Below are 23616 nucleotides of genomic sequence, written 5' to 3'. Positions count from 1 at the left end.
GGTGTATTGGAGGCAGCCCAAGTAAGCAATACTGGCTCGCATTGCACGAGTGAGGCGCTGAATTATTCTGCAGTTTAGCCGGCCCCCGTTCAACTCGTTGGTTATTACGTACGGTGTGTTGACTGATGGGTCGGCTTGGCCGACTACAGCGGCAACGAAAGTGAGCAAAGAGATGTAGATGCGCATCGAGACGCCGAGAGAATAACAGGGATGGGCGCTATGGCGTCCAAGAGAGGTGGCCTTTGCGATATTTATAAATTCCCCAAGCGTTATTAAAGTTGAGCCCTTTGGGTTCAACTCTTGGTGCCCTTTCAGCGTGTTTTATTGTATTGAAAGGTAATCATACGCATGGAGGATGCATACAGAAAGCTGCGCCTGTAGGAGCCTATTCGCTACTACACTACATCGATGTTGAAATACCGCCTGATCCAGCTCAACGGATCCACATTTGCCGCAGCCGACTTTGCTCCACATTTCAAGACTTGAGCGCTATCGCGATTCAAGGTTCCGTTATATAGCGTTAGAATTATCAAAATCGAAATGAATTTGGTGGCTAGTACTGTTTCTCATATTCCTACGATATTTGTGTAGGGTTTAATGTAGGGCATCAGATGCCCACTCCGGATATTTAATTAAATAGGTCAGTATTGTTTCAAAGACTCATTCTCAAGTTCGGGGTATGTTCCCATTCAAAGCTCGGAGTCAGTGTTGTTAGTAGGCGTTCTTGGGTAACACCAAGGTCAAGTTCCTTCTATTCTATGCACATAGGTAGACAAATTCACTTTGGTGACCTTCAAGTGACGTAGCGTATATAATTAGACCGCCTCGAGGCGCAGATGCATCACTCGGTGACAGTTGCGTTACTCACAAAACCTTGCCCGATAGGTGGAAGTTGCTACGGGTTTGGCCGTGTCATTAAGGTACAGCTTTTGGCTATTTTTATCGAATGTATATTCACAAAGGGCTGGGCCGCGGTTGCGCGCCTATTGAAAGGGAATGCCAAGTTACGTGATGTTGAAGTGGCGGTGCCATAATTATACCCTGTTGTCTTGGCGTTCTTTTTCTGTACCACGACGACATTCCTTTCCTCATTGCAATGCGCACCTTCCTCGCTGCCTCTGGCTCTCCCGGCCTTGGTGGCTGGCCTACAGCCCGAAAAACGGAGTGTGACCGTCTATAACCCGACTATGACGTCGACTTCGACTGCTGCTGCCGCCGACGCAACTTACACAGGGGCGGCGGCGTATGATACTACCGTGCTTAACCCGCCCGCACCTCCAACAGACCTCGTGAAGGATTTTCCTGTACAGCTCCTCTCGGGTGGTATGGATGGTCTGTCGATCAAGCAGAAAGGCAGCTTCATGGGATTCAGTATTGAGCTGTCTGTCGCAGATCAGATTCGTAGGTGCAATGAAGTGGCATTCAGATCTTGTTACTAATACACAGAAAATAGTGGGGAAAAACTCTAGTCACTTGCAGGTACCATTCCTGAACCACATGTCTGCCCTCAAGGCGCGTGCGGGCAAGGTCTCCATCCGAGTGGGAGGCAATACGCAGGAAGCCGCAGTGATGTTCCCAGAGGGGTTCAACACAGGATATGTTATCCAAAAGTTCCGCCGACCAGGTTCCACGCCGGTGAGTTGCCAGCACCATGCGAGACTCGCCTAGCGCTCACTTCCCGAATAGACCGAAACCCCTTTGATCTACTTCTCGCCCGAGCTCATCTATTCAATGAAGAATATTTCGTCCTTGATCCCCACCGAGTATTACTTTGGTCTGAATTGGATTGATCCTAATAACTTTACCAACTCCGTACTTGTCGCCGAGACCGTCGAGTCTATTCTTGGAAGTGATCTGCTCGCCCTGCAACTCGGTAATGAACCTGATCTGTAAGCGCCCAACGTAAATCACGGAACCGAGCTGTCACTGACTGTACCGCAGATACGACCAGCATGGAAAACGCCCACAAAGTCCCTATACCTTCGACATTTACATGAATGAGTTCCAACAGGCTGTGACCCAGCTTAATGCGGCTCCAGCATTCACCAACAAGGATATCCTGCTTGCGCCTTCGTCGTGTTGCATGTGGAATGAGACTGAGTTGTTCCAAGCTGGGTTTGTTGAACGTTTCAAAAATGACCTAAAAATCCTCGCGGTCCAACACTATCCGACCAACAATTGCAAGATTAATGGAAATATCCTCGATCCACAAGCAATCTACCCCGATTTCTTGAGACACGCCAACACCGGTTACTCGCCTGTATCCATGGTTAACCCATATCGGTCGTCTAGTGCCATCGCACAACAGTACGGGAAGCCTATTGTCATGCTCGAGACCAACACGGCGTCTTGTGGTGGCTTCCCGGGTATCAGCGACAGTTTCGGTGCAGCCCTCTGGGCTGCGGATCTCGCGTTCCAACTCGCGTCCGCCAATTTTTCGCAGGTTCTTCTCCATGTTGGTGGACAAAACGTCTACTATAATGTACGAAGTCTTCAGTTTGCTTCTCATTTCTTGACTGACGTCCTTTTGGTAGCCTTTCACTCCTCCGCCAACCAACCAATCCACTTTCCATCAATGGACTACCGGCGCAATCTTCTACGCGACCCTTGTTACCGCCGAGGCGTTCGGTCCCAGCGGAAACTCCCAAATTGTCGACTTGTTTATGAATGGTGGCAGTGATTATACCCCTGGATACGCCATCTATGAAAACGGTAGCGTACGTTAATTTACTGTCTTGACTCATGCACAACAATGACCTACCGTAATCCAGCCATCCAAGGTTGTCCTTTTCAACTATATCACCGATCCCAGTGGTGCCAGCGACTATGTTGCTCATATTGCCATTGGTGGAGGACAAACTGGTCAACCTGCTGCCATTCCCAACTCCGTCAAAGTCCGGTACGTTTGTTTCAGAAGTTGTCCAAAGCGATTACTGAGTAGTATCCAGTCGCTTGTCCGCTGCGTCGGTTAACCAGAAGTACAACGTAACTTGGGCTGGTGAGTTCATCTAATATCCACAGATCCATGGAGTTTTGCTGATACATCCACAACAGGACAAACCATGGGTGACCAATTCAATTCGGACGGGCGCATGAAGGGTGAACTTCAAACCGAAACAATCCAGTGTGACACTGCTGCTGGTTCTTGCGCAATTAACGTCAAGGCTCCTTCTATCGTTCTCGTATTCCTAAACGACCAAACTCTGGCAGACTCGACTCCCCCGAATGAGGGTCCTCAGACGTTCGCCACTACTGCCGCCACTGTACGTTGAGCTTGGCTTATTGCCTATGAATTTAGACTGACCTGTTTGTAGAAAATCCACAACACCGCAACCGTCGACCAGGCGGTGCTCTCCACCTCGAATGGCCGTGGAGGAGGTCACTACGGAGGCGGAAGATTGGGTAGTACCAGTGCCGGCTCCGTCAGCTCGGCGTGGCGGGCCGCCATACCTGGCATGGTCGCAGTTGTAGGTGGTGCACTCGGAGCCGCATTTGTTGCATTCATTCGATGTGTGATGTGCATGCGTTACGCTTGATTTTGGTAGACGATCGCATCATACAGTTTGGGATTTGGGTTGAAATGGACAATTGGATGGATGTTTTCCTAATTTTTTTTGTAAGCTACATGCTACACATTCGTTTTGCTCTCGTATGTTACCCACTTTTTGTTTCCCAATTTAATCGTATTTTTGTATACTCTTCTGGTTCGCGATTTGGGGGACTATTAAGTCAACATGGATAGTGCGGGGGGGATATCGTTGCAGTGATTTAAACTTGTAACCTGTTGGTTTATAATGCATTGCTGCGCACGAATCTTAGCCAACTAACACAGGACATAGTGAAATTGCAGCTGCGCATTCCGTATCCGCGTTGTCAGCCACGTCTAATTTAGGAAGGATAAGCTGAAAATAGGGCTGAAGCTAAAAACAGAACGCGAGGGGGGTGGGAAAGTTGAACCTGGCAACCTCCATCACCTTTATCAACTCTTCTGTACGCCGATGGAGAAAAAAACAGGCACTAAGCGCTGTTGGTCTTGGCAGGCTCGGCAATGACGATGAATTTGCTTCTGTGGGCTCAGACAACACAAATTTCCAACTCATTAATCCAACTGTATTAGTTGTGAGGTCATAGCGAAGATGCGAATGTCATGTATTATAATAGAATCGTGCCTGGAGAGAACAGGTACATGCGTGTGCGTTTTCAGTGGATTCTGGCTCGGAATCGAAGCAATAGTTTTTTTCGGTAACTATGTCTCTTATCAGCGTCTGCCGGTTGCGCAGGCTTTTTATGCCTTGCAGACCAAGATCGAAGAGAGCTTAGCCAAAACGCGGCCTACATTGGCATTGCCAGTTAGACCGACTTATTATACAAGAGTCGTCTGGAAACTTACCTGCTCCTCGACGCTCGCATCCCGCTTGTTTTGGGCATCAAAAGCCGAAATCGTAACATAGCATTTACCACTTGTGTTCTTGGTGGGAGTCTCATCGGGGAGGTGACCTCCGTTGTTGCATGTCACAACATCCTGTTCCGCACAAAATTTTTAGACGATTTTTCGTAATCGAAAGAACGACAATTGCTTACCGTGCGGAGAGGGTTCCAGTAGAGACGGGTCAGGACGAATTGGAAGTCACTGACCTTGGAGCAGGTTGAAGAAACGGCAGGGAAATTGACGTTCTAAATAAATTGCTATTCTCAACACCCGTAGGCGCTTTGAATCCCCGAATACACTTACAAGTCCCTATAATACGACAACTTAGTATTTATTAGGTTTCAAAACATGCAGAGGACTTACGACTCCGGAGGGTAACCATGGCTTGGATGTGGCGGTCAAGGTTGCTACGAGTTTCTGCGCAATCTGCCCATACAGGAACGAAGAATCACCTGGCACCAGGGTAGTGTAAGATCTAATTTGTGGGCAGAATCCTCAATCCTGGTCCAGGGGGGGATACGCAGTACATACCTTGCCGGGCTATTGTCTCCGCTAAAGGCGATAGCCGGAAAACCTTGCTTGGATGCCTCACATGCTGCACCGCTTCACGGTACGGGGTTTGGAGTAAATACCCAAGGTCGTCCGTGCACTTCAACTACCAAAACTCACACAGTTCCAGAGAAGAAAGTCGCAATTCCAAGATTGTCTGCGTAACCTGTGTCAGAGAAACATCTAGAAGTCCCAGATTTACACTTACTTCCAACGTTGGGGCCAGTGACTACGATGTCTGGAGAACCTCCGAAGAACTTAGGAGAAAGAGTCTATGCAACATTTGTGTGAGGAATAGTTATTTCCTTTTATTGTTCTAAATCACCGCAATTCCGTACTTGATCGCAGTGACGGGGTAGCTGTTCACGTAGTTCAGTCGGGCTGGGCACGAGCATGTCAATATGGCCCGACGTCAAGTCCTAATCGTAACATTGCACTCACGATCAGTAGAGTTGAAACCTTGTGCTGGGGCGCCAACAGGCACAGAGTTGTACTGTCCAGCTTTCGTGAGAACCTTCGCGGCTGAGTCCGACGAACCTGTGCCGGATTGGTTCTCGACCGGGGCGGAGACCACAGTCTGTTGTAAAGTTTAGGTATAAGAATATGCTATTTTATGATAGGCTACGCACATTATATCCAGCTGCAGCAAGAGTCTGGTAGAATGCACGGACATTGGCCTCAGCCCAGCCATCATCGTTACCACTATAGCGCTATTTAGTATAATAGAATAGCTCCGGCGGGAGAAAACCTACACAAGAACCTTGAGCTGAGCCCGCTCGGTAATAGCAGGCGCACCGAGCGCTGACTGAACAGCAACCGAGCCGAGGAGAGTGGCGATCAACGAAAGCTGCATAGTATACTGTTCTGGTTGCTCTTGACTGGAACTGGGTTTGGTTACAGTGATCAACAGTGGTTATTTATGGGAAAATACGCGGGAAGAGAAGCTGCACCGCGTTATAAAACGTGGGCCTGTCCGCGCGGTGCGCTGATTCTGGTGCCAGAGGAAGGCGCGCACGTGCTGAGAGAATTTAGGCCAAGAGCGAGTAGACACGGCGCGATGCTGGCCGGGAACAGCGGGAATGTGAGAATAAATTTGCGCGAACATGTGCATGTATGAGCCGCGTACATGGACGACGAGAGTTCTCATCAGGACCTGACAGCGATCTTAGGGAGCAAGCGGACTTGGCAATGGGCGGGCTATAATATCGAAGGCAACGCAGGGTATCACAAGACCGCGAACGTAGTACAAAGGACTCCTGCTAGGAAACCAAGTATAGTCGGAAGCAAATAATCACAGTCGCCTTCGAAACTTGATATTTTCTGGACTACGAGAACATCAATAAATGTGGCTGCTACCAGAACGAAGGGTCAGACCACTTAATTAGAATTAGAATGCGTGATTTCAAAAACCTGTGGCGGCTGCATGCACGTGGTCGTATATGCGTACTCAAGTTGCTCGCTTTGCTCAGTACTTGTCCCATATGCCTCATAATGTAGCTGGAGTAACGTTCCTTCAGTCCAACGGTGACGAGAAAGCTGCACCAGGAAATTTATGATTATTTGATACTAAGAAGGTAAGTGGCACAATGGGGAATTTGGCTGGGTTCGGGCATATCCACTCGAAACTGATGGAGAGGCAGTCACTGAGTTAGGGATCAACTGAAAACTCAAAGGTGAAATTGTGGGTCGAAAATTTGAGGATTATCACTTATATTTGTGTAAAAAGCATATTAAAACGCTTGGTTGTTGATAGTTCAAGTCTCTATGTAGCTATGTTCTACTAGGAGTGCCCAATTTTTCCAGTTCCAACACGCGTAACGGTGTACATTAAGTCACAGCTATAGTGAGATCACCCTCGCTACGATCAGCCTTTTATGCACATAATTGCCAACCTCTTGAAGATATTCATTCACCCAGATTTATGTACATGTAATTGCCATAGTCACATACCATAGCTACTTGTAAAATGGAAGTGCCTTGAGTATTTGATTTTGACTGTAGTTTACACGGTTGGTTAACGTTATTTGCATATGGTAGGCCACTCAAACTGTTCAGGCTTTGTGGGTAATTACATCAACTTATAAGTAGTGAACTATTTGACTTTATGATGGATCTGTATGATTCAGGGTTTCTCACCCTCCCACATCCTCGTTGACGACGTCACCTGGTCAATGCGACACCAATCATTCCCTAATACATCGACCTCCGGGGTGCCTCTACATTGGCTTGGCTGAGTTCACTGGGAAACAAGCTTGAGGGCATTAACGTCATTCCGAACTTCTCAAAAATACGAAAAGATTAATTAACCGAAATATTGTCCCGACCTACGTATCAATTGCACGGTGAACTCCAAAATTACGGAAAATCCGTATGACATCCAGATTTTGCCAGATATCCGCACTCAAAATTGCAGAATCCGCACCTTGACGACACACAGGGGTGAGTTGAGGATGCGGATTCATGGAAAAACTGGTCGGATTTTGCCAATACTCCGCATATAACGCGCGATTATTTACGTTCAGAAAATCCGCACTTTTGGGGTCCACCGTGTTGAAACTCGGATATGGATGCTCGCGGGCCATTATATATTGGATAGCTAGGCTTTAATATGGAGCTGGTGAGATGCGATGGTTGGACGGCGCTAAGTTGCTCTACTTCCAGGCTGCCAATTGCGCAAGCGCTGTACATGTCCCGATCAGTTACCGTGCCACAAAACCAAGGAATGGATTCTGTACTTCCAGACTTTAGCAATAACACCCATCACATTCTCCACAGATCAAACTACCTACACCTAGAAGGGTACTTTTGTTTACCACCTCTCTGGGCCACGGTGGTCTATGTATACAGCATTCTGACGGCTATCTCGATTCCACAGACCTTGACATCCCTGTGACCGGAGAGACTGGAAGAACTTGCCCACACCTTAGCCTTGGAAAATAAGTCGGCCCAACATACTAAATTACCATGTCTATAAGCTCCAATGGCACATGGATCTACGTGGACGATAGGGGGCAGTCACGGGAGCCCGAAAGTGGATTGGGGGCTACCACTACTCGTCGTCCGATGGGTATCGCCGTATCTCCTAAGGAATTGGACCAACAGCAAGCGATTCTCGATTACTACAATAATAAGAAGAAACTCGAGCGTCTCAACGAGGCCCAGGGTAGCTCGAGTCAACCATCAGGTATTACGCAGTCACGCCTCCTCCGGCATTTACGAAGTACTCCCGAGTTTTCGAAACACAGTGCTCATCACAGAGATCTCACTGTCAGCTCGACTGGCGCAACTGTAGGACCGTGTCCCCCTGAAACCCAGGCCCAGGCCCCTGCACCGCCTCCTGTGGCCTCGCGTCGGCGCAAGAATACGTCTATTCCACCTCCTGTACCAAATCCGTTATGGGTGCCCTTTCGAACCGCCACAGAACCTCCGCCTCTACCCTCGCACCCGAGCCGAGGTTTGCTGAATGTCAACACAATTGTGGAACCCAGTCCTTCTATGCTCAGCCCCCTTCTACCTCCATATTCTGCTCCAGTGTCCTCTTCTCCCACCATTCTTCCTCTTTCCTCGCTTCCGGTAGGATATGATTTTGCGTTGGCTCAATTCCGCCCAGAAGCAAACAGGCTTCGTCCACTTCGATTGTTATCACTAGGTAGGTAGCATATAGGATTGATAGTAAAGTGTTAATAACTGGAACCCTCCCAAGATGGCGGTGGAGTTCGAGGTATTAGCAGCTTGAAGATATTGAAGGATATAATGGACCGTATTAAACCGGGAGCCCTACCTTGTGATTATTTCGATTTGATTGCCGGAACAAGTACTGGAGGGTGAGTCGGTTGATTATAATGTTAAACTTTCTTCTGAATCAATGGTAGCTTGATTGCGATCATGCTGGGAGTAAGTTCGAATTACGACAATATTTTCAATTCACTAACATCCTTTTAGCGTCTTCGCATGTCAGTTGACGAATGCATTCTGTATTATCATCGTCTCGCCAAGCAAATTTTCAAGAGGAATCCGGCGGCACAAGCTGGGAGTCTGGCATTCGTGGAGCATAGGTTTTCTCCCGACAATCTTGAAGAAGCCATTAAGCAAGTCGTAGCCAGGTTGAGCCCATCGAATACCAAGATGGCTGATCATCATCAGAACTGTGCTCGAACGTACGTTATATTACGATCAGTATAGTATGTACATATAGTAAACCATTATTCAGGTTTGTAGTGGCCGTAAGAAAGCATAACGTAAATAACCACGCAGCTCGCCGAATCCGTACCTATGCCACGCAGCATCGGCCAGCTGATACGTGTGAGATATGGTACTTTCCACTCCCACTTCTACTTGTGGCTGCCACCAAAATAACTTTTTTAAAATATTTTAGGGAGGCTGGCAGAGCAACCTCTGCAGCACCAGTAAGTCGACATTCCTATCAAACAGGAGATTCTGGTTGCTTAACTAGCCCCGCGTAGTCATACTTTCCTCCTATCAAACTCAAGGATGAATACGGCCAGCTCCGGTCCTACATTGACGGCGGGCTTGGATACAATAATCCAAGTAAAGAATTACTCAATGAAGCGCGAGATGTATTTGGTCCTGACCACGCAATCGGTTGCTTCTTGAGCATTGGAACTGGTGTAGACCGAAATACCGGGTTTCAAGATGTCCGGAGATTCAATTCTGCGTACGATGCATTCAAAGCCATTGCTCTGAACTCGGAGCAAGCTCATCGTGAGCTAAACGAGTACTTCTCCAGGACGCCAGGAGTTTATTATAGGTGAGCCTTTAAGATTAATAGGCACTGGAGGCTAATGACGAGAACACCAGATTCAACGCTGGAGCGCGTTTAGTTGGACCGAACGGAGACGAAGATTTCGCGAAACAGGTGGCTCTTGAAGACTGGCATAAGATGGACCAAATTGAAAACCTAACGTCTCAGTACTTGAGAGAAGAAGGGTCCATTAGAGGTTTGAAGAAATGCGCAGAGCGATTGAATCGAATCGCTCGTGAACATCGATAAAAGGAGGGGGGGGGTCGTGTCGCCGGGTTAACACCACACAGATTTGGGCAAGCTGGACTTGAGCTGGGATCATTGAGTCATCCCACACACGTTGCGAACAATTGGCTTTCCTGTACTATTACATACAGTGTACCGCTATGCTCTGTATTTCATTCGTAAATTCAATCATTGTTATCATGATAAGTATCAGCGCAAAGTATAATGGATATATATATGTACGTTCTCATAATAAAATAATAAAATTTGAATTTCCTTGGTTCGCCCTTGCATTAGTATTGCGAATCCAGTAAGTTGGTGCAATGAAGGACGGCCAATTTATTTGCCACAGGTCACATGCACACGACGTGTTTTGTGATTGGGCCAATCAGGGGACCTTATGTCATACGACGAAGCCTCCTCAAAGACACTGCGAGTTGCTCCTGGCTTCCACGAGAGACACAAGTAACGTACGATTGGAACCTCATTTTTCTCGGGTACCAACCTATCCATTCTAAGTAACAAGGGTGAAGCCGTAGCCTGGTGTACCTCTAATGTCGAGCTCTTCTGGTCGTGGAACATCGGATAGTGTCCACCAGGCAAATCTGGCTACCTTTCGCTCTTTTCGAAAGACTATCGAAGAGTTGACTCTTAAGCCTCGCACCGTCCTTGGAGATCATGCCAGCCTGGTTAAGCGTATACAAGACTGGAGAAAGACCGTCTCTGCTCTAACGGTATGGGTCACTGACGACCGTGCCTACTACCAGCAAGCTCGCCCGGAGATTGTTAGCATGCTGGAGGTCAGTATCTTGTTTTCATATTTCAAGCGATATCATTACTAACCGACGTGAACACAGGCTGTCTTCGACTCGGTCCGAGCGGTAGACACCGTCCGGAGCCAGATCCCTGAGCCAAATTGGGTGAGAGCCAGTGAAAAGGAGTTTGAATATTTGCTGTGAGTAACCCCTAGCGCAACTGAACGGCTGTCGTTGGCGTATTTACGGAATGGCATATCGCATAGCCAAGATTACATCAAATTAATCGAAATAGCGTTCCCTCCGCACCGTCAAAGCAGATATAATACGCCAGCGGACCAAGATCCCCTTAGTGAGTCCAGTTTTGTTCGTCAGGGTATGTTGGTATTACTTACTCACCCTTATTCAAGATCGAGGTAAAATACTTTACAATGGGCTTTATAGTTTCAGACGTAGGCTTGGGGAAGTTCGAGGCATTCCGATGGAGCAACGTCGTGGGTCTACCTCACAATCAGCACAAGATTCTATCCCTCCGCAACAACAGCAACAGCAACATATGTCTGCTGTACCTGCCAACTTTCAAACAATACCGGCGCCACCTCGTACGGCTTCTCAAGGTTATGCTGATCAGGGTGGGGTTGAGGTTCCGCATATGCGACCATACACTCAACCAGACAATGCCGTACGCACAAGTTCACTCCCAGCGGATAATATGGTTCTAGTGAGACCCATAATAAATTCGAATCACACAACACCACAGGCGATCAGTGGAATGCAGCTACCTCAGCTACCTCATCTCTCGGCACCATCTCAGACTAAATCTCAGGTTGAGACCCAAGGTACACTCACCAAGCAATCGGCAACGCCACCTATCATGCAGCCAGTTACAGACGCCGTTCTTGTTCCCGCTTCGGATACTATACCAGGCGCTCTACTTTCCGAGGAACAAGATTGGGACCTCAACCTTAATTGGGATGAACTCGAAGCGTTGGATCGATCAGAGTGGCAAGGCGAAGATTCAATACAAGCGGAGAGCCACGATGCTCACTTGGAGGATTTGCCCAAGCCCGGTTCTGCAAATGCTCCAGAAACTCAAGCGGTCCCGGTAAACGATCAGGACACCCCAGCTGGGCCAAATATCGGCGAGTCCGGAGGACCTTCAATAGCTCAGCCGAAGGAACTCTTGCCCGGTGCTCCTGGATTCGAAGTAGAGGATACCAGTACTCGGACACTACCCGCCAGTCATGAAAACGTCCAACCCCCGAAGCACCATGAATCTTCAATGGAGGATATTATTGATATTGAAGAACTCGGTGACGGGGAAGCGACTAGTCCTAACCCTATCGAACTGCCCAAGCAGTCATCAACCGAACCTGCTCTGCTGTCACTGGATGAGGATGTTATCGACATACAGTACAGCGATGACGAAATGGAAGTGGATGAATTGGACCCATCTGAACCAACTGGGTCAATCAGGCAATCCGAGCAGCCTGACGATAAGCCTACAGGGTCTTTCGGTCAGATAAAGCCAACAAAACCCCAAACGTTTCAACCTTCATCCGTCTCATATCCCGTATCTGTCGTGAATCACCAGGTAAAATGGTTTTTTTCAGCATGAGATTGGCTTACTTACGCCATTAGACCCAGCTTGTCGCTAGCTCCAGCCCATTGCCTCCACATATTCGGGCTGACATACGCCAGAAGGCAAAAGAACCTTTAATTGCCCACTATCTCTCAATACAACCTTCTGAAACGCGTGACGCAGTAGAAAAGCGATTCGATCAAATGAGCGACCAGGAGGTGATTGACATATACAATAAAATGGGGCACGCTCGTAGGATAGTGGATCATTACAAGAACAGATTGGTACAATCGAGCCACAAAATACACCTCCCACATATAGATGTGCGGGAGCCCCCGAAAGAACCACCGACATTATTCTGCTCCGTAACCGGTGCTATGAGATTGAGCTCCGAAACTGTAGAGTTTTCGATCTCACCGGCCATAATGGCTTCTCTGGAGCGGTGGAGAGCCCGATTTGTGACACCAGCAGGGTATGTGGCCCACTTTGCCTTACTATTATCAGCCTAATGTATTTTTAGTTCTCACGGGGACTTGATAACGGTCGAACTTGCATGCTATTCAAAGGATGCATTTCATTCACCAGAGGGTAAAGGTCTACACGAGCTTACACCAAACGCACAAACCCGAACTTGGCCGGACGGGGGCATATTATGGGCATTTATAAATGCGGAGGACGAGGTCAAGGATCGTAACGTGCGATTATTCCTCTCCCCGCCGCCGTTTGTAAGTCTCATACTACGAGTCATCTCAATTGCTCCTGACACCAGGTGCGCAGATTGAGCCAAATCAATCAGTGGATATCAGTGACTTTATTCGGGAAGGTCATAATACCGTGAAATTCGTCCACTTGGGCGGGATGGAACATTTTACATTTGTGGTTCAGACGCGTAGGATGCCTCCGCCATACTCTACATGGCCAGGAGTATTAAAACGCATTCAATCACTCGACCCTTCCTCGGCCAATGGATACTCAGCACTTATTAATCGAATAAGTGCGATGCTTGAAGAAAATTAAGATATTAGATATCGCGTGTTAGCTAAACTTGATCTGGCTACGCTTTTATTTATCTAATCCCGCTGTCTCAACTGTGCATTTGTGTATTCATCATAATCGTATCAATGGCGTACACGTTCATATTCGTTTTGTATCTGTGATTTTCTAACTTGAGTGGCATATACTAGGGCGCCGCCCTAGCAAACAAAATATAGGAGTAGTGGTACCAAGTAAAAACCATCCCATTAAATAATTCGCCCATTCCGGTACACTTGGGCTCACTCGCTTGTCTTGTTGTTCCATCGCATTGAACTTAGATGAAGCTTCTGAAGAGCCCAGCTTGCCTTCTTGGACGTGTCTCGGATTCGCCGCGCATGCTGGCAATTGCTTGTAACTTTGAAAGCACCTATTCGCAGGATTAATCCCGCAACTCAATAAAATGGATGAGTACATACTGTTTCGAGTTTATCCTTCTTTTCCTGTAGATCCAAGTGCGCCTTAATATTCGGGTTCTGCCTAGCAAACTTCACGATCTCATTACGGTCGAGATCATACATCAACCGGGAGTCGATTTCACGTGGGAACTGTGGAGCCATCAGCCATGTGAACGATAGAAGTGCACGCTACTTTGTGCTATTCAATACTTACCTGATAAAAGAAATGATCAAGTAGCTCTATATTCAGGAACATTGCGGAAGTGTATGCGAGCTTTTGCGCCACAGCATTTAAGAAGGCTTCCGGACAGAACGCATCGTTTTCCAACCCAGTGCGGCACCTCTTGCCTTTGAGAATAGCAGTACGAACTTTCAGTATCGCAATTCGATCCATATAAAGCTGAGCATGACGGGCTTTTCAAACCATAGATACTTGAGCGAAAGCTCACCAATATTCAACGTTGAACACTCACCATCAATCACATGGGCAGGGTTGTACCGGTAATTATCAATGATTGAAGGAACCTCTTGCTCAACTTCCTGGCCCGAATCTCGTTTCATGGCCATCCTAGCAGCAATTTCTCGTTCCTGAGCCTCTAAATTCTTTACGTATGTAAGAAGCTGGTTCAGCCTTCTGTTCCCACCAACCCGACTTTTGATTGCACTGAGCTTTTCGGTGCATAAAACCTGTTCCTTCTCGAGGGCTGCAACCGCTCCTTCGCGACCATGCTCCCATTCGTTAGGATCGACCTCGACCTCGTACTTGAACGGCTTGATGGCATTTTCGACCTGGTCAGCGGTAATGGACAAGCGACTACGCAGGATTTCGTGGGCAAGTTCTTCAAGACGGGCTGCAGCGCCGGGGTGGTGGGTGAAGGGGCCAGTACCGGAAGTTCCAGCAAGTGCATCGATGAGACCTTTGATACCGTCAGCGACCATCGCAGTCGCATCGCGTCCAACGCCGGATTTGGTTAGCAAAGAAGAAGCAGCCTCAAGCTTGTAGCGCCAGTATGTATCGAGAGCCGCCGCGTTGGGGATGCGCGCATCAGCCGTAAGCTTATTGAGCTCCTCCGCGCGAGGGTCGGTCCAATACATCTGTTCGAGAACTCCGAGTACGCGATCGTCCAGCATTGCCTTGAGTTTCGCCCTAACCTGAGGTTTCGAGAATTGAGCACTTGCTTCCTTGAAATTCGCCTTGAGCTGGTCCATCAATTCGGCAACATATGATTCTGCGGAAACGCGGCGATCGTTATATTGTACCTTGAACTGATACGATGCTTCCTCAAGTCCGCGTTGTACACGATTAGTGATATTGTGAAGCTCTCCTGACAGTGACGATTTGAGCACATCTTCGAGCCGATTGCGTAGAGTATCGGTTCCAACCATGAGACTGCCGGTGTAATGTTCGCGATTCGAGCCAAAGAAAGCGTCCTCTCGGTGCTGGACAGCACCCATGAGCAAAGGCTGGCCGCTCTTGGGGCTCGAGTAGTCACCTTTTCCAGGCTTGGTAACAACTCCAACGTAACCTAGATGTAGAGGATAGCGGTTTCCAGAGAGGATAGTAGCCCCCTGTTCGGGCGGGACGAGATCCATCTTGGTAACTACACCAATGGTACGACGACCCAGTGGATCAACCTTGCGAGATGCACGGAGAGCAGGCGAATTGGCCAAATCGACATCAGCGGCGCATACTGCCAGGATAATATTTGGAGGACGAATATACTTTTCTACGAGCCCGGCAATTCTGTCTTTAAGTTCTTCGGGTTGGTCCATGGAGCTAAGTTGAATATATCCGGGAAGGTCAATCATAGTCAAGTCGGGGATATTAGGACCACAGATCTTCAGCTGAATAGGTGAGTCAGAAACGCATTCTGAAGCCGGAACGGACATATTCATATCGTAGAGTTGTTTTTGAATAACAGAAAAGTCGCTAATACGGCCTGAATTTAGAGCAGGGAATTCTGCCCATTCAGAGGCGGCATCCGGAGTGCAAACAAGCGTTAACTCGATGGGGCGACGAGTGACCATATTATTACCCCTGAATGGAACTTAAAACAATACTCTGTTTTTGTTTCGAGAAATACTTACTTGGGCAAAAATTCGTGACCAACAATTGCTTCTAGAACAGAGCTCTTTCCAGAACTTTGGCTTCCAATGACTACGATGCTAGGAACAGTGAGATCGTCACCCATATCAATCGTCTGGAGGATCGAGCGAACTTCGATGAGGTTACGGGTAAGGTTCATGAGTGCGCCACCACCCGAAGAACGTCTTTTGACATCTGAATCAGAGGGAGAAGAACTCGTGACAGCAATAGCTGCAGCCAATGCGACAGCAGACGCATTATCGTTGCCTCCTGGAGGTGTGTTTCCTTGATCATCTTCGCCTTGCCTCGATTCGCCTATGGACGCTATCAAATCCTTCATGAACTGGGGTGTTTCGAACGAGGGTAGCTCCGTTGATGCAAGTTGAGCCTTTATGCCATCGAGTCCTTCTGAAGCTGATTCCAATAACCCAGATGCGCTTGTGGATGCCGTACCAAATAACTTTGATGCTGTTTCGGATGTAGAGCCCAAGAATTGAGATGCAGTTTCCTGCGCTTCAGAGATCCATGCCGTTGATGTCTTGCGAAATTCTGTGCCGAAATTAGTATGTACATATAGAATGGTTAATGAAAGACTGCAGGCACCTTCAAACCGGTAGTTTGCGTATCCCAGAGCTCCAGCACCAACTGTACCAGCAGCAATAGGGACTCTGAATGCCCGAGCCACAAAGCGTGGCAGTGCTGTGTAAGAGATTGCGCGTACATGCATCTGGCGCATCGAATCGGCAACCTGCTGAGCGGGAATGTTCAACCTCGGCCGGAGTGGCGCGGAGGTAGACAAAGTAGCCTGTAGTTGTGGAACATTGACCGCTGGCGGTTGTCCTCGCCGTATTATGTTCGCGACGCGACGCCGGAAGCCTATAGAGAAAAGCATCGTCGATGTCCTCTGCAAACCCCGAGCCGCATGGATAATTTGATCAAATCACGTGATGTGGAGCTTCCACAGACCAAGTACACTTCCGTTGATTAATCTTATGAGTTTCACTACTTGGCAAGTTGTGTGCTTGAAGCTACTAATCCGATTGTATAAAATTGAATAATTTTATCCCCATGAAACTAATCATGTTCAAGTTCGCCATCATCACGACCCCTCAGTATTAAACGGGACATAGTTATCCACCATTATGTTCATGAGATTTTTGGGGTGCCGACAATTCAGATTCCAGACGCTGAAATCAGTTGTTGTTTAGCATATAAATCTTTTAGAATGTAACCGTACGCATTCGAACACTAAGTCGAAGGACTCGAGAACACAGTAGATCCAGATAGGCTATATGCAATGTTGCATCATGGAGAAAAAGCGAATAACTGAGACACCACTGGTTTCACAGGTCGGTTATAGATAGTCGGACTTCCCTTAGATACTGGAAGTTAGATATTTTGGCAGCTCTATGCAATTGGCGGCACTAATTCTGAGGGTAGATGACTGTAAATTAGATTAGCCTGAGAGATGTATCTATATCATTACGACTATTTCGTAAAATGCGTATAAGCTCGTAACTCTCTTGAATTTGACACTTACTCATCGATCATCTGTACAAGCTCCTATAGTAGGGGCACCTGTTCAGGAATAGAGCTCTGATCTCGAATAAGTTACAGTTAATCGGTTCTCTTCGTGCGTATCTAAAGATGAGAGAAGCTTTAGTACCTTCACCTCGCTAAGAGCAGTACTTGACTAAAGCAAAGATCAAGAATTGCCGAAGGTGATCACAGGGCCGAATTAATGTTATAAGTGGCGTGGGTACACGAAAATAACCTCCAACCATCAGTGATGCCGAAACTAAGAGATTGATTGGAACTCTCCGAGTCGCTTAATGGAAAAGCCAACTACCAAAACCATGGATTATCGGAATGGGCTGACTATAAAATATTATAGAACTCACACTTTACCACTTGTTGCGATACCTGGCATCGTTACCTGCGGAAACGAAAACCATGTGAATTAGTGAAGCTCCCAACATTCCTCCAGAAATGCGCAAGCATCGCAGCTGGTTCAGTCCGCCCGATGAATTAAGCGAACCCGACCTTACTGTGGAGTCAATCTCTAGTTTTCTTGGGACGGAATGATGCCATCTAGTATGTTCTAATGGGGCAACGATTAAGTTTTCAGGGGGATCTACTGCAGCTCGGTGGCAAACGATATTCCCTTTTCGACTTGAGTTGAGCAGCCCTCGACATTGACGTTATGTTAACCCTATCTTCGGCCGGTCACGTCCGCTGGGTCGAATCCACATATTCGTCGGCATTCAATTTACAGTACTCGCTATTTTGGTGCCAGTATTCCACCTGTGTAATCCGGGACCAGCTTGGTTAATCACGAACCGAAAAGCATCCGTGATCTTCCCATCGATCACCTTCGGGGGTGTTGACCGATCAGTAGTACCCAGTAAGCGGATACTGAGAAACGAGTGCAATCAATTTCAGGGAATTTCGTAATGGGTTTGTGGCACGCGCCCCTAAAAGCCACAGGGCAGATTCGACGGAGCGATCTCGACCCAAACAATCCATGGGCCAAATCCGAACCTTGCCTTGGACCAATTGCATCGCCTTCAAATTCAAGCACAAGCCAGATGTTCTCCGCCCTATACTGGTAGCGGGAGCACTCCTGAGGAATATTGTCCTTACAAGACACTCAGGGTGAGCTGGAGGAACAAAGTTAACACATCGTTTCAGCTTCCCTACGTTGAGCAATTTCCATCTTAAGTTTGGGGGTGTACGCATCGTACGCAAATTGGGATAATCCAGCGGACGGAAGCCAGGTTCCGACCTAAGACATTTCAAGGTGATTGCAAGATATTTGAAGTATGCGATTAGCCTATCTCTAATCAAACAATCATAATCTATAAGACTGAAACAAAATATAGCCGAATATGGCAAAACATGCGCAAGTAAAGCAGCACTAGTCCTTTTGAGATTTATTCCTTCTTTTTTCCAACCCGAGGAATTAGTGCCCATATTACTACCATAGTTCCCAACAAGCCAACAATCCTGAAAGTAGATTAGCTCGGGACACATAATCGATGTTTCAAAACAAACATACAAAGGTTGCAGGACTTGCACACCATGCTAAAATCGCCTGTCAGTTTTCATATTCAAAATAGGTACGTTTCCTACTTTTTGGGCTATTACACCAGTGATAAATGGAAAGATAGCGGATCCACTCATCCCGGAGCTGGAATACACGTATCAGCCTCATTAAAGGTATCAGGTTGTATACACATACCTTGCAATCCAACTGATGGCCCCAGTCAGAAGCCTTTGGACTTGGTAAACAATTGAGAACATTTACTTCTGAGCTTATGTACTCACCACGCAGGTACGAATCCACCTGACTGATTCATAAGAATAGGATAGAATGGACTGGAACTTGATCAGACAAACACATAAATAACGTAATATAGCAGCATACCCTATAAAAATATTAGCAAGCAACCGCTGCTCGATAGCTCGGCTACCAACCTAGTAATAGTCCAACGATCGAAATGGCAACAGCATTGAGGACCAACGAAGGCGTGAACCAAACGACGAATTCGAGGCCGATAATCAAACAGGAATATAGGTAAACTGCCCTTCGTTCTCCAAGCTTGTAACATTGATTAGTTGAGCAACCGGAAATCTCTTTAACATACCTTTTGGTTCACCCATAAGAGTACGAGTCGTCCGAGCATCAAGCCTGATGTTTCAAACTGAGATAGGAGCACTGCGCCGCTTTTCGGAACACATGCATACCTGCGAAGAAGCCACTGTACACAATCAAATTCAAACTTAGCAATGACCCCGATCCCATTATATATGAGATCATTACCTTGATACGTATCCAGATGAAGACCCTCCCCCACGATTCTCGATCAAGAAAGTAACAATCCAGCCTGGGTATGCGATTTATTATTATTGGTTTCGTACGTGCTAGATATAGCCTTACCTCCGATAGTGACCTCAGTTCCAACGTACAGCAATGCAAAGAAGGCCAAGACATATATAACCTTTATGTTCAGGATTTGTCTATATTTGCTCGTTTGAGTCGAATCGGCTGTATGCACCACTTCGGGAATTCCAAAGCTCGTAAGCATCTCTGGGAGAGTGCGGAAACCAAATACGAGAGATTGTGAAACAGTGTTGGATACCGCGAGACCGAGAGAGACGAGGAAATAAAATGACCATCGCGGCATTTGAGAAAACTGTGTAGCAATCAGTGGTGAAACACATGCCCCAGCGCCTAAAAACATAAGACGCCAATATTGTTAACAAGTCCATGCTTTGATTATATGTTCATCATAACACACCGTAGGCCGCATGCATCATTCCCATTTTTGTACCCGGATTCCTGGTCAATGAAATAACCAGGGAACTCGTCTGTGCATTCTGGAGGCTCATGCCAATCCCGTTGATCGTTAATGCCACACACATGGCAGGAAAAGGTGGTGTAGTGCTTAAGATAGAATAGGCAACGATTTGAAAGAGCGAACCTCCTATAAGCACTCGACCAAACCCAAATCTGTCTGTAAAATAGATCACGGCAATAGCTCCGATAATATAACCGCAACATGCGGACACGAAGAGCATAGAAACAATCATAAACCCAATCTAAAGTTATTAGTTAGCGGTTAAATGTGGTTTTGAGCCACTGAGTTACTCGCATGAAAGTGCTCCTGAATAGTTGGGATTAAAGGGCCAAGCGTACCATCATTCCAACCTGCCTATCCGCATATGGTAAATATCCGACCCATGAAAACACCGAATAAAAAAAATACCATGAATTGTGTCCAGCATACTGCTGCCATCGCGATCATTTCCTTGCGATGCGCGGCAGTATCATCTAAGTGAGTTGAGACGATTGTATCTTTGGGTGAATTGATTTGGTCTGCCTCGGTATGTGACCTGTTGAACACGGTCATCTCGACGCTCTCTCGTCGAGGATCATGATCCAGAGATACGGTGGGGGTGATTGGTACCGAGCCCTCGAGAGTCACTTTGGAGTCCATGCTTAACGCGTCGTTCAAATGTTACAAGACGCTAGTGTTCTATTTAACCTGCTCTTACTTTTCGGACTTGTGGTCGTTGTAGCTGGAAATTACCACCGTGTAATTTATCCAAATAGAGCTCCAATATTACGTATCCGAAGCCGAGCGGGAGCGGTCCTGTCAAGAACCGTGTACGGGAAAGAGATAAACTGATAGGAAGTCAGGTCCGAAGAGCATAATGAAATCCCGATGGCCGGACTTGGTTCGGTCGATGGCCGATAGCTGATGGTAGAAGCCAAGTTAGGCCTAGGTTTAAATTTACCACAACCCTTGTCGGTTGGCGTCATTGGTGGTACTCAGGTAATATAGCAACGGCCTCGCTTGCCTTCTTATGAGTGAACTACTAGAGCAGGCTGCTAAAATTTGGAGTGAAAATGTTTATATAATCCTGTGTATATTAGATTACAAACACGGTATCAAAATAGCAGGCATATCAAGTGGTGGAAGAATAATAATGGAAAAAACGAGATTCTACCGTTTTATGAGACTAGCTAGTATTGAGCGTTAGCTCCCTGTACAGGTTGTACAACACCAACTGGGCGATCGGTGCGAGGATCGACCACAACGCCGTCCCGAAGCTCCAGAGGACCAGCGCCTCCTGAGACGAATCCATCTTGTGACTCGTTGGAAAGATCTATATATCGAAATACTTTCAGGATTACTTATGTTAACAGCAAGGCAGGGAAACGAACCTTCGAGGGTACGACCCTTGGTCTCGGGGATGAGGAATGTCGCGAATAGACCAGTCAACATGAACAAGGCAAAAATCTCAAGGATATGCTTGATGAATGCGTTCTTGCCACCAATATCCCTAAGCCGAGCGAAACCGACTTGGGCGATAATAGCGCCAAGCTTCCCAGAAGCGGCTGAGATACCATGCGCGGTGGAGCGGTAGCGAGTGGGGAAGGCCTCGCCGGGGACAATGAAGGTAGTGGTATTGGGACCAAAGTTTTGGAAGAAGTTGGCAAAGCTGTTTAAGTAATTAGTTCGTTTCTAGTTTGTTAGATGACGGGATTATTACCAGTATAGGAACACAAATGCCTTCTTGGCGGCGCTGGTGGTGTGGATCATCTTGTCGTAGCCGAAACCCATGCAAATGAAGATGACTGAAAAAATCGGTCAGAGATCTATTCTGCCGTGATCGGAATGAAACGTACTGGTAAGCATAGTGAAGCCCAAAAGTTGAATAGGCTTGCGGCCCCAGGAATCAACAAACAAGAAGGTGACCCAGTATCCAGGAATGAGTCCACCAGCAGACAAGATCAAGTTACCAACAGAGACGTTGTGTAAGGTCTCGTAGGCACCAACTTGCTTGTTACCATTGGTACTGTTACCAAAGCCGATGGCAGTGAGCACAATCGATGAATTAAGCCCAAGACCATAAAATGCAACATCGAGCGCGAACCAAGCATAGGCAGCACCAATAGGACCTTGAAATTCTTCCATTGGCCGAAATGCCTACTGAAATCAGCCCATGAAGCCTTGGGAGCCTGAACACGCTCGATAACTGCATCGGGATCGTGCTTGTATTTGGCGTTGGTCACAACGATGCTGACGTCGTTGGCAGCCTGAGCAACGTTGCGTTCGATATCCATAGTAAACGAGGGGTTTCGGGGATGGTGAGACGGAAGTAGAGGGCAACGCAGCCGGGAACAGCACCAAGGCCAATGAGAATGCGCCAGCAGTAGTCAATCTTGTGGAGGTCTGCAGGTCCATTGATGATACTGGATTTGTATGCCTCGGTGACAATAAGTGCGACAAGAGCAGCGGCTAAAGTATGGTTAGGGGAATCCTAACAGGATGATATGTAACTGCTTACTAAAATTACCGAAACCCTGCATAGCAAAGACAGCGGTCATCATACGGCCACGAATACGAGTAGCAGCAAACTCGGAGGTAATAACTGCAGAGAGCGGATACTAATTGCATGTAAGTGTGCTGTATGAGAAAATAATACGCGTAACTCACGTCACCACCAATACCGACACCCATGATGAAACGCCAGACGATAATTGCACCGACAATACCGACCGCAGGCCAGAGCCGGACAAAGCCTGGGCAAACGTTCCTACGATGACTACGCCAAAATTAACTCAGGTTGAGCAAAATTAAAATCGGCACTCACTGATCATCAACTCGACACCATACATTTTCTTACGACCGACAACATCTGCGAGCCAACCAAATAAAAGCTGACCAACCAGTGTGCCGACAGGAGTGGCAACCTTGACACCGAGGTCCTGGTTGGCGTTGAGGGCACCTCCCTTGCCGTAGACAAAGCCCAACATAGTTGCCGCAATGTTGATGGCGAAAATATCATATGCATCGGTGAAGAAACCAACACCAGCAACTAGGCATGCCTTTACGTGAAACCGTCTAGATAAATAAACTCGTTAGCCTAAAAGGAGAGGATATGGGTGATGCCAAGGACGTACGAAAACTTGGCTTCATCAACCTCGCGCAGGGCTGCTCGCCGCCTCTCGTCATAGGTCATAGCATTGGGATTCTTGCCAGCTGGGACATTGTTGGCAGACGAGCTGGATGATGCGCTGTGCTTCTCGTCGACTGCAGTGGACATGATGAGACGGCGTTATCTTCTCAAGCCCTCAGCCTGTGGAATTTATATCCTATTTCACCCAAATTTTCGGTTGTGCTCGGCATTTGGGTGACAGGCGGTCCCAATAATAACAAGGCGTAGTGCCTGGAACTACTCCACATCTGATCGTAGCGCATATACTCCGGTCGAGCAGCCACTCACA

The 23616-nt window shown here is 47.3% G+C and overlaps 6 protein-coding genes across 6 annotated transcripts; 3 read left to right on the top strand and 3 right to left on the bottom strand.

The window, feature by feature from the left end:
- Positions 1-1187: 1187 nt before the first annotated feature.
- On the top strand, positions 1188-3536 carry RhiXN_03143 (glycoside hydrolase family 79 protein; the record flags this gene model as incomplete). Its single annotated transcript, XM_043322960.1, has 9 exons — positions 1188-1401; positions 1454-1635; positions 1687-1889; positions 1942-2482; positions 2535-2717; positions 2772-2899; positions 2949-2998; positions 3055-3263; positions 3315-3536. 9 exons carry the CDS (start codon positions 1188-1190, stop codon positions 3534-3536), a joined length of 1932 nt encoding a protein of 643 aa, XP_043178456.1.
- A 664-nt stretch (positions 3537-4200) lies between these two features.
- Positions 4201-5831, bottom strand: RhiXN_03142 (uncharacterized protein; the record flags this gene model as incomplete). The annotated part of the gene is made up of 12 exons (XM_043322959.1): positions 4201-4332; positions 4391-4522; positions 4582-4674; positions 4733-4738; positions 4793-4904; positions 4961-5032; positions 5099-5135; positions 5187-5250; positions 5304-5359; positions 5420-5555; positions 5608-5680; positions 5731-5831. 12 exons carry the CDS (start codon positions 5829-5831, stop codon positions 4201-4203), a joined length of 1014 nt encoding a protein of 337 aa, XP_043178455.1.
- Positions 5832-7942: 2111 nt separating this feature from the next.
- On the top strand, positions 7943-9989 carry RhiXN_03141 (patatin-like phospholipase protein; the record flags this gene model as incomplete). The annotated part of the gene is made up of 8 exons (XM_043322958.1): positions 7943-8627; positions 8682-8802; positions 8851-8872; positions 8921-9135; positions 9189-9290; positions 9354-9384; positions 9442-9746; positions 9797-9989. 8 exons carry the CDS (start codon positions 7943-7945, stop codon positions 9987-9989), a joined length of 1674 nt encoding a protein of 557 aa, XP_043178454.1.
- A 530-nt stretch (positions 9990-10519) lies between these two features.
- Positions 10520-13319, top strand: RhiXN_03140 (uncharacterized protein; the record flags this gene model as incomplete). Its single annotated transcript, XM_043322957.1, has 7 exons — positions 10520-10765; positions 10823-10920; positions 10987-11072; positions 11131-12314; positions 12362-12774; positions 12823-13027; positions 13080-13319. The coding sequence occupies 7 exons, from the start codon at positions 10520-10522 to the stop codon at positions 13317-13319; spliced, it is 2472 nt and encodes an 823-aa protein (XP_043178453.1).
- Positions 13320-13611: 292 nt separating this feature from the next.
- On the bottom strand, positions 13612-20818 carry RhiXN_03139 (dynamin GTPase; the record flags this gene model as incomplete). Its single annotated transcript, XM_043322956.1, has 22 exons — positions 13612-13704; positions 13754-13882; positions 13947-14146; positions 14206-15770; positions 15821-16367; positions 16422-16694; positions 18797-18824; positions 18877-18902; positions 18951-19008; positions 19060-19099; positions 19146-19168; positions 19218-19246; positions 19296-19419; positions 19466-19509; positions 19566-19579; positions 19642-19705; positions 19759-20052; positions 20120-20265; positions 20316-20335; positions 20389-20420; positions 20470-20533; positions 20588-20818. 22 exons carry the CDS (start codon positions 20816-20818, stop codon positions 13612-13614), a joined length of 4044 nt encoding a protein of 1347 aa, XP_043178452.1.
- A 530-nt stretch (positions 20819-21348) lies between these two features.
- Positions 21349-23435, bottom strand: RhiXN_03138 (Sugar (and other) transporter; the record flags this gene model as incomplete). Its single annotated transcript, XM_043322955.1, has 10 exons — positions 21349-21491; positions 21550-21827; positions 21879-21963; positions 22015-22287; positions 22320-22425; positions 22500-22627; positions 22677-22776; positions 22826-22911; positions 22983-23233; positions 23293-23435. 10 exons carry the CDS (start codon positions 23433-23435, stop codon positions 21349-21351), a joined length of 1593 nt encoding a protein of 530 aa, XP_043178451.1.
- Between the last annotated feature and the right edge of the window lie 181 nt (positions 23436-23616).

Source organism: Rhizoctonia solani, chromosome 3 (assembly GCF_016906535.1).
Source record: "Rhizoctonia solani chromosome 3, complete sequence".
NCBI lineage: Eukaryota > Fungi > Basidiomycota > Agaricomycetes > Cantharellales > Ceratobasidiaceae > Rhizoctonia > Rhizoctonia solani.
This window is presented reverse-complemented; position numbering and strand designations above follow the sequence as displayed.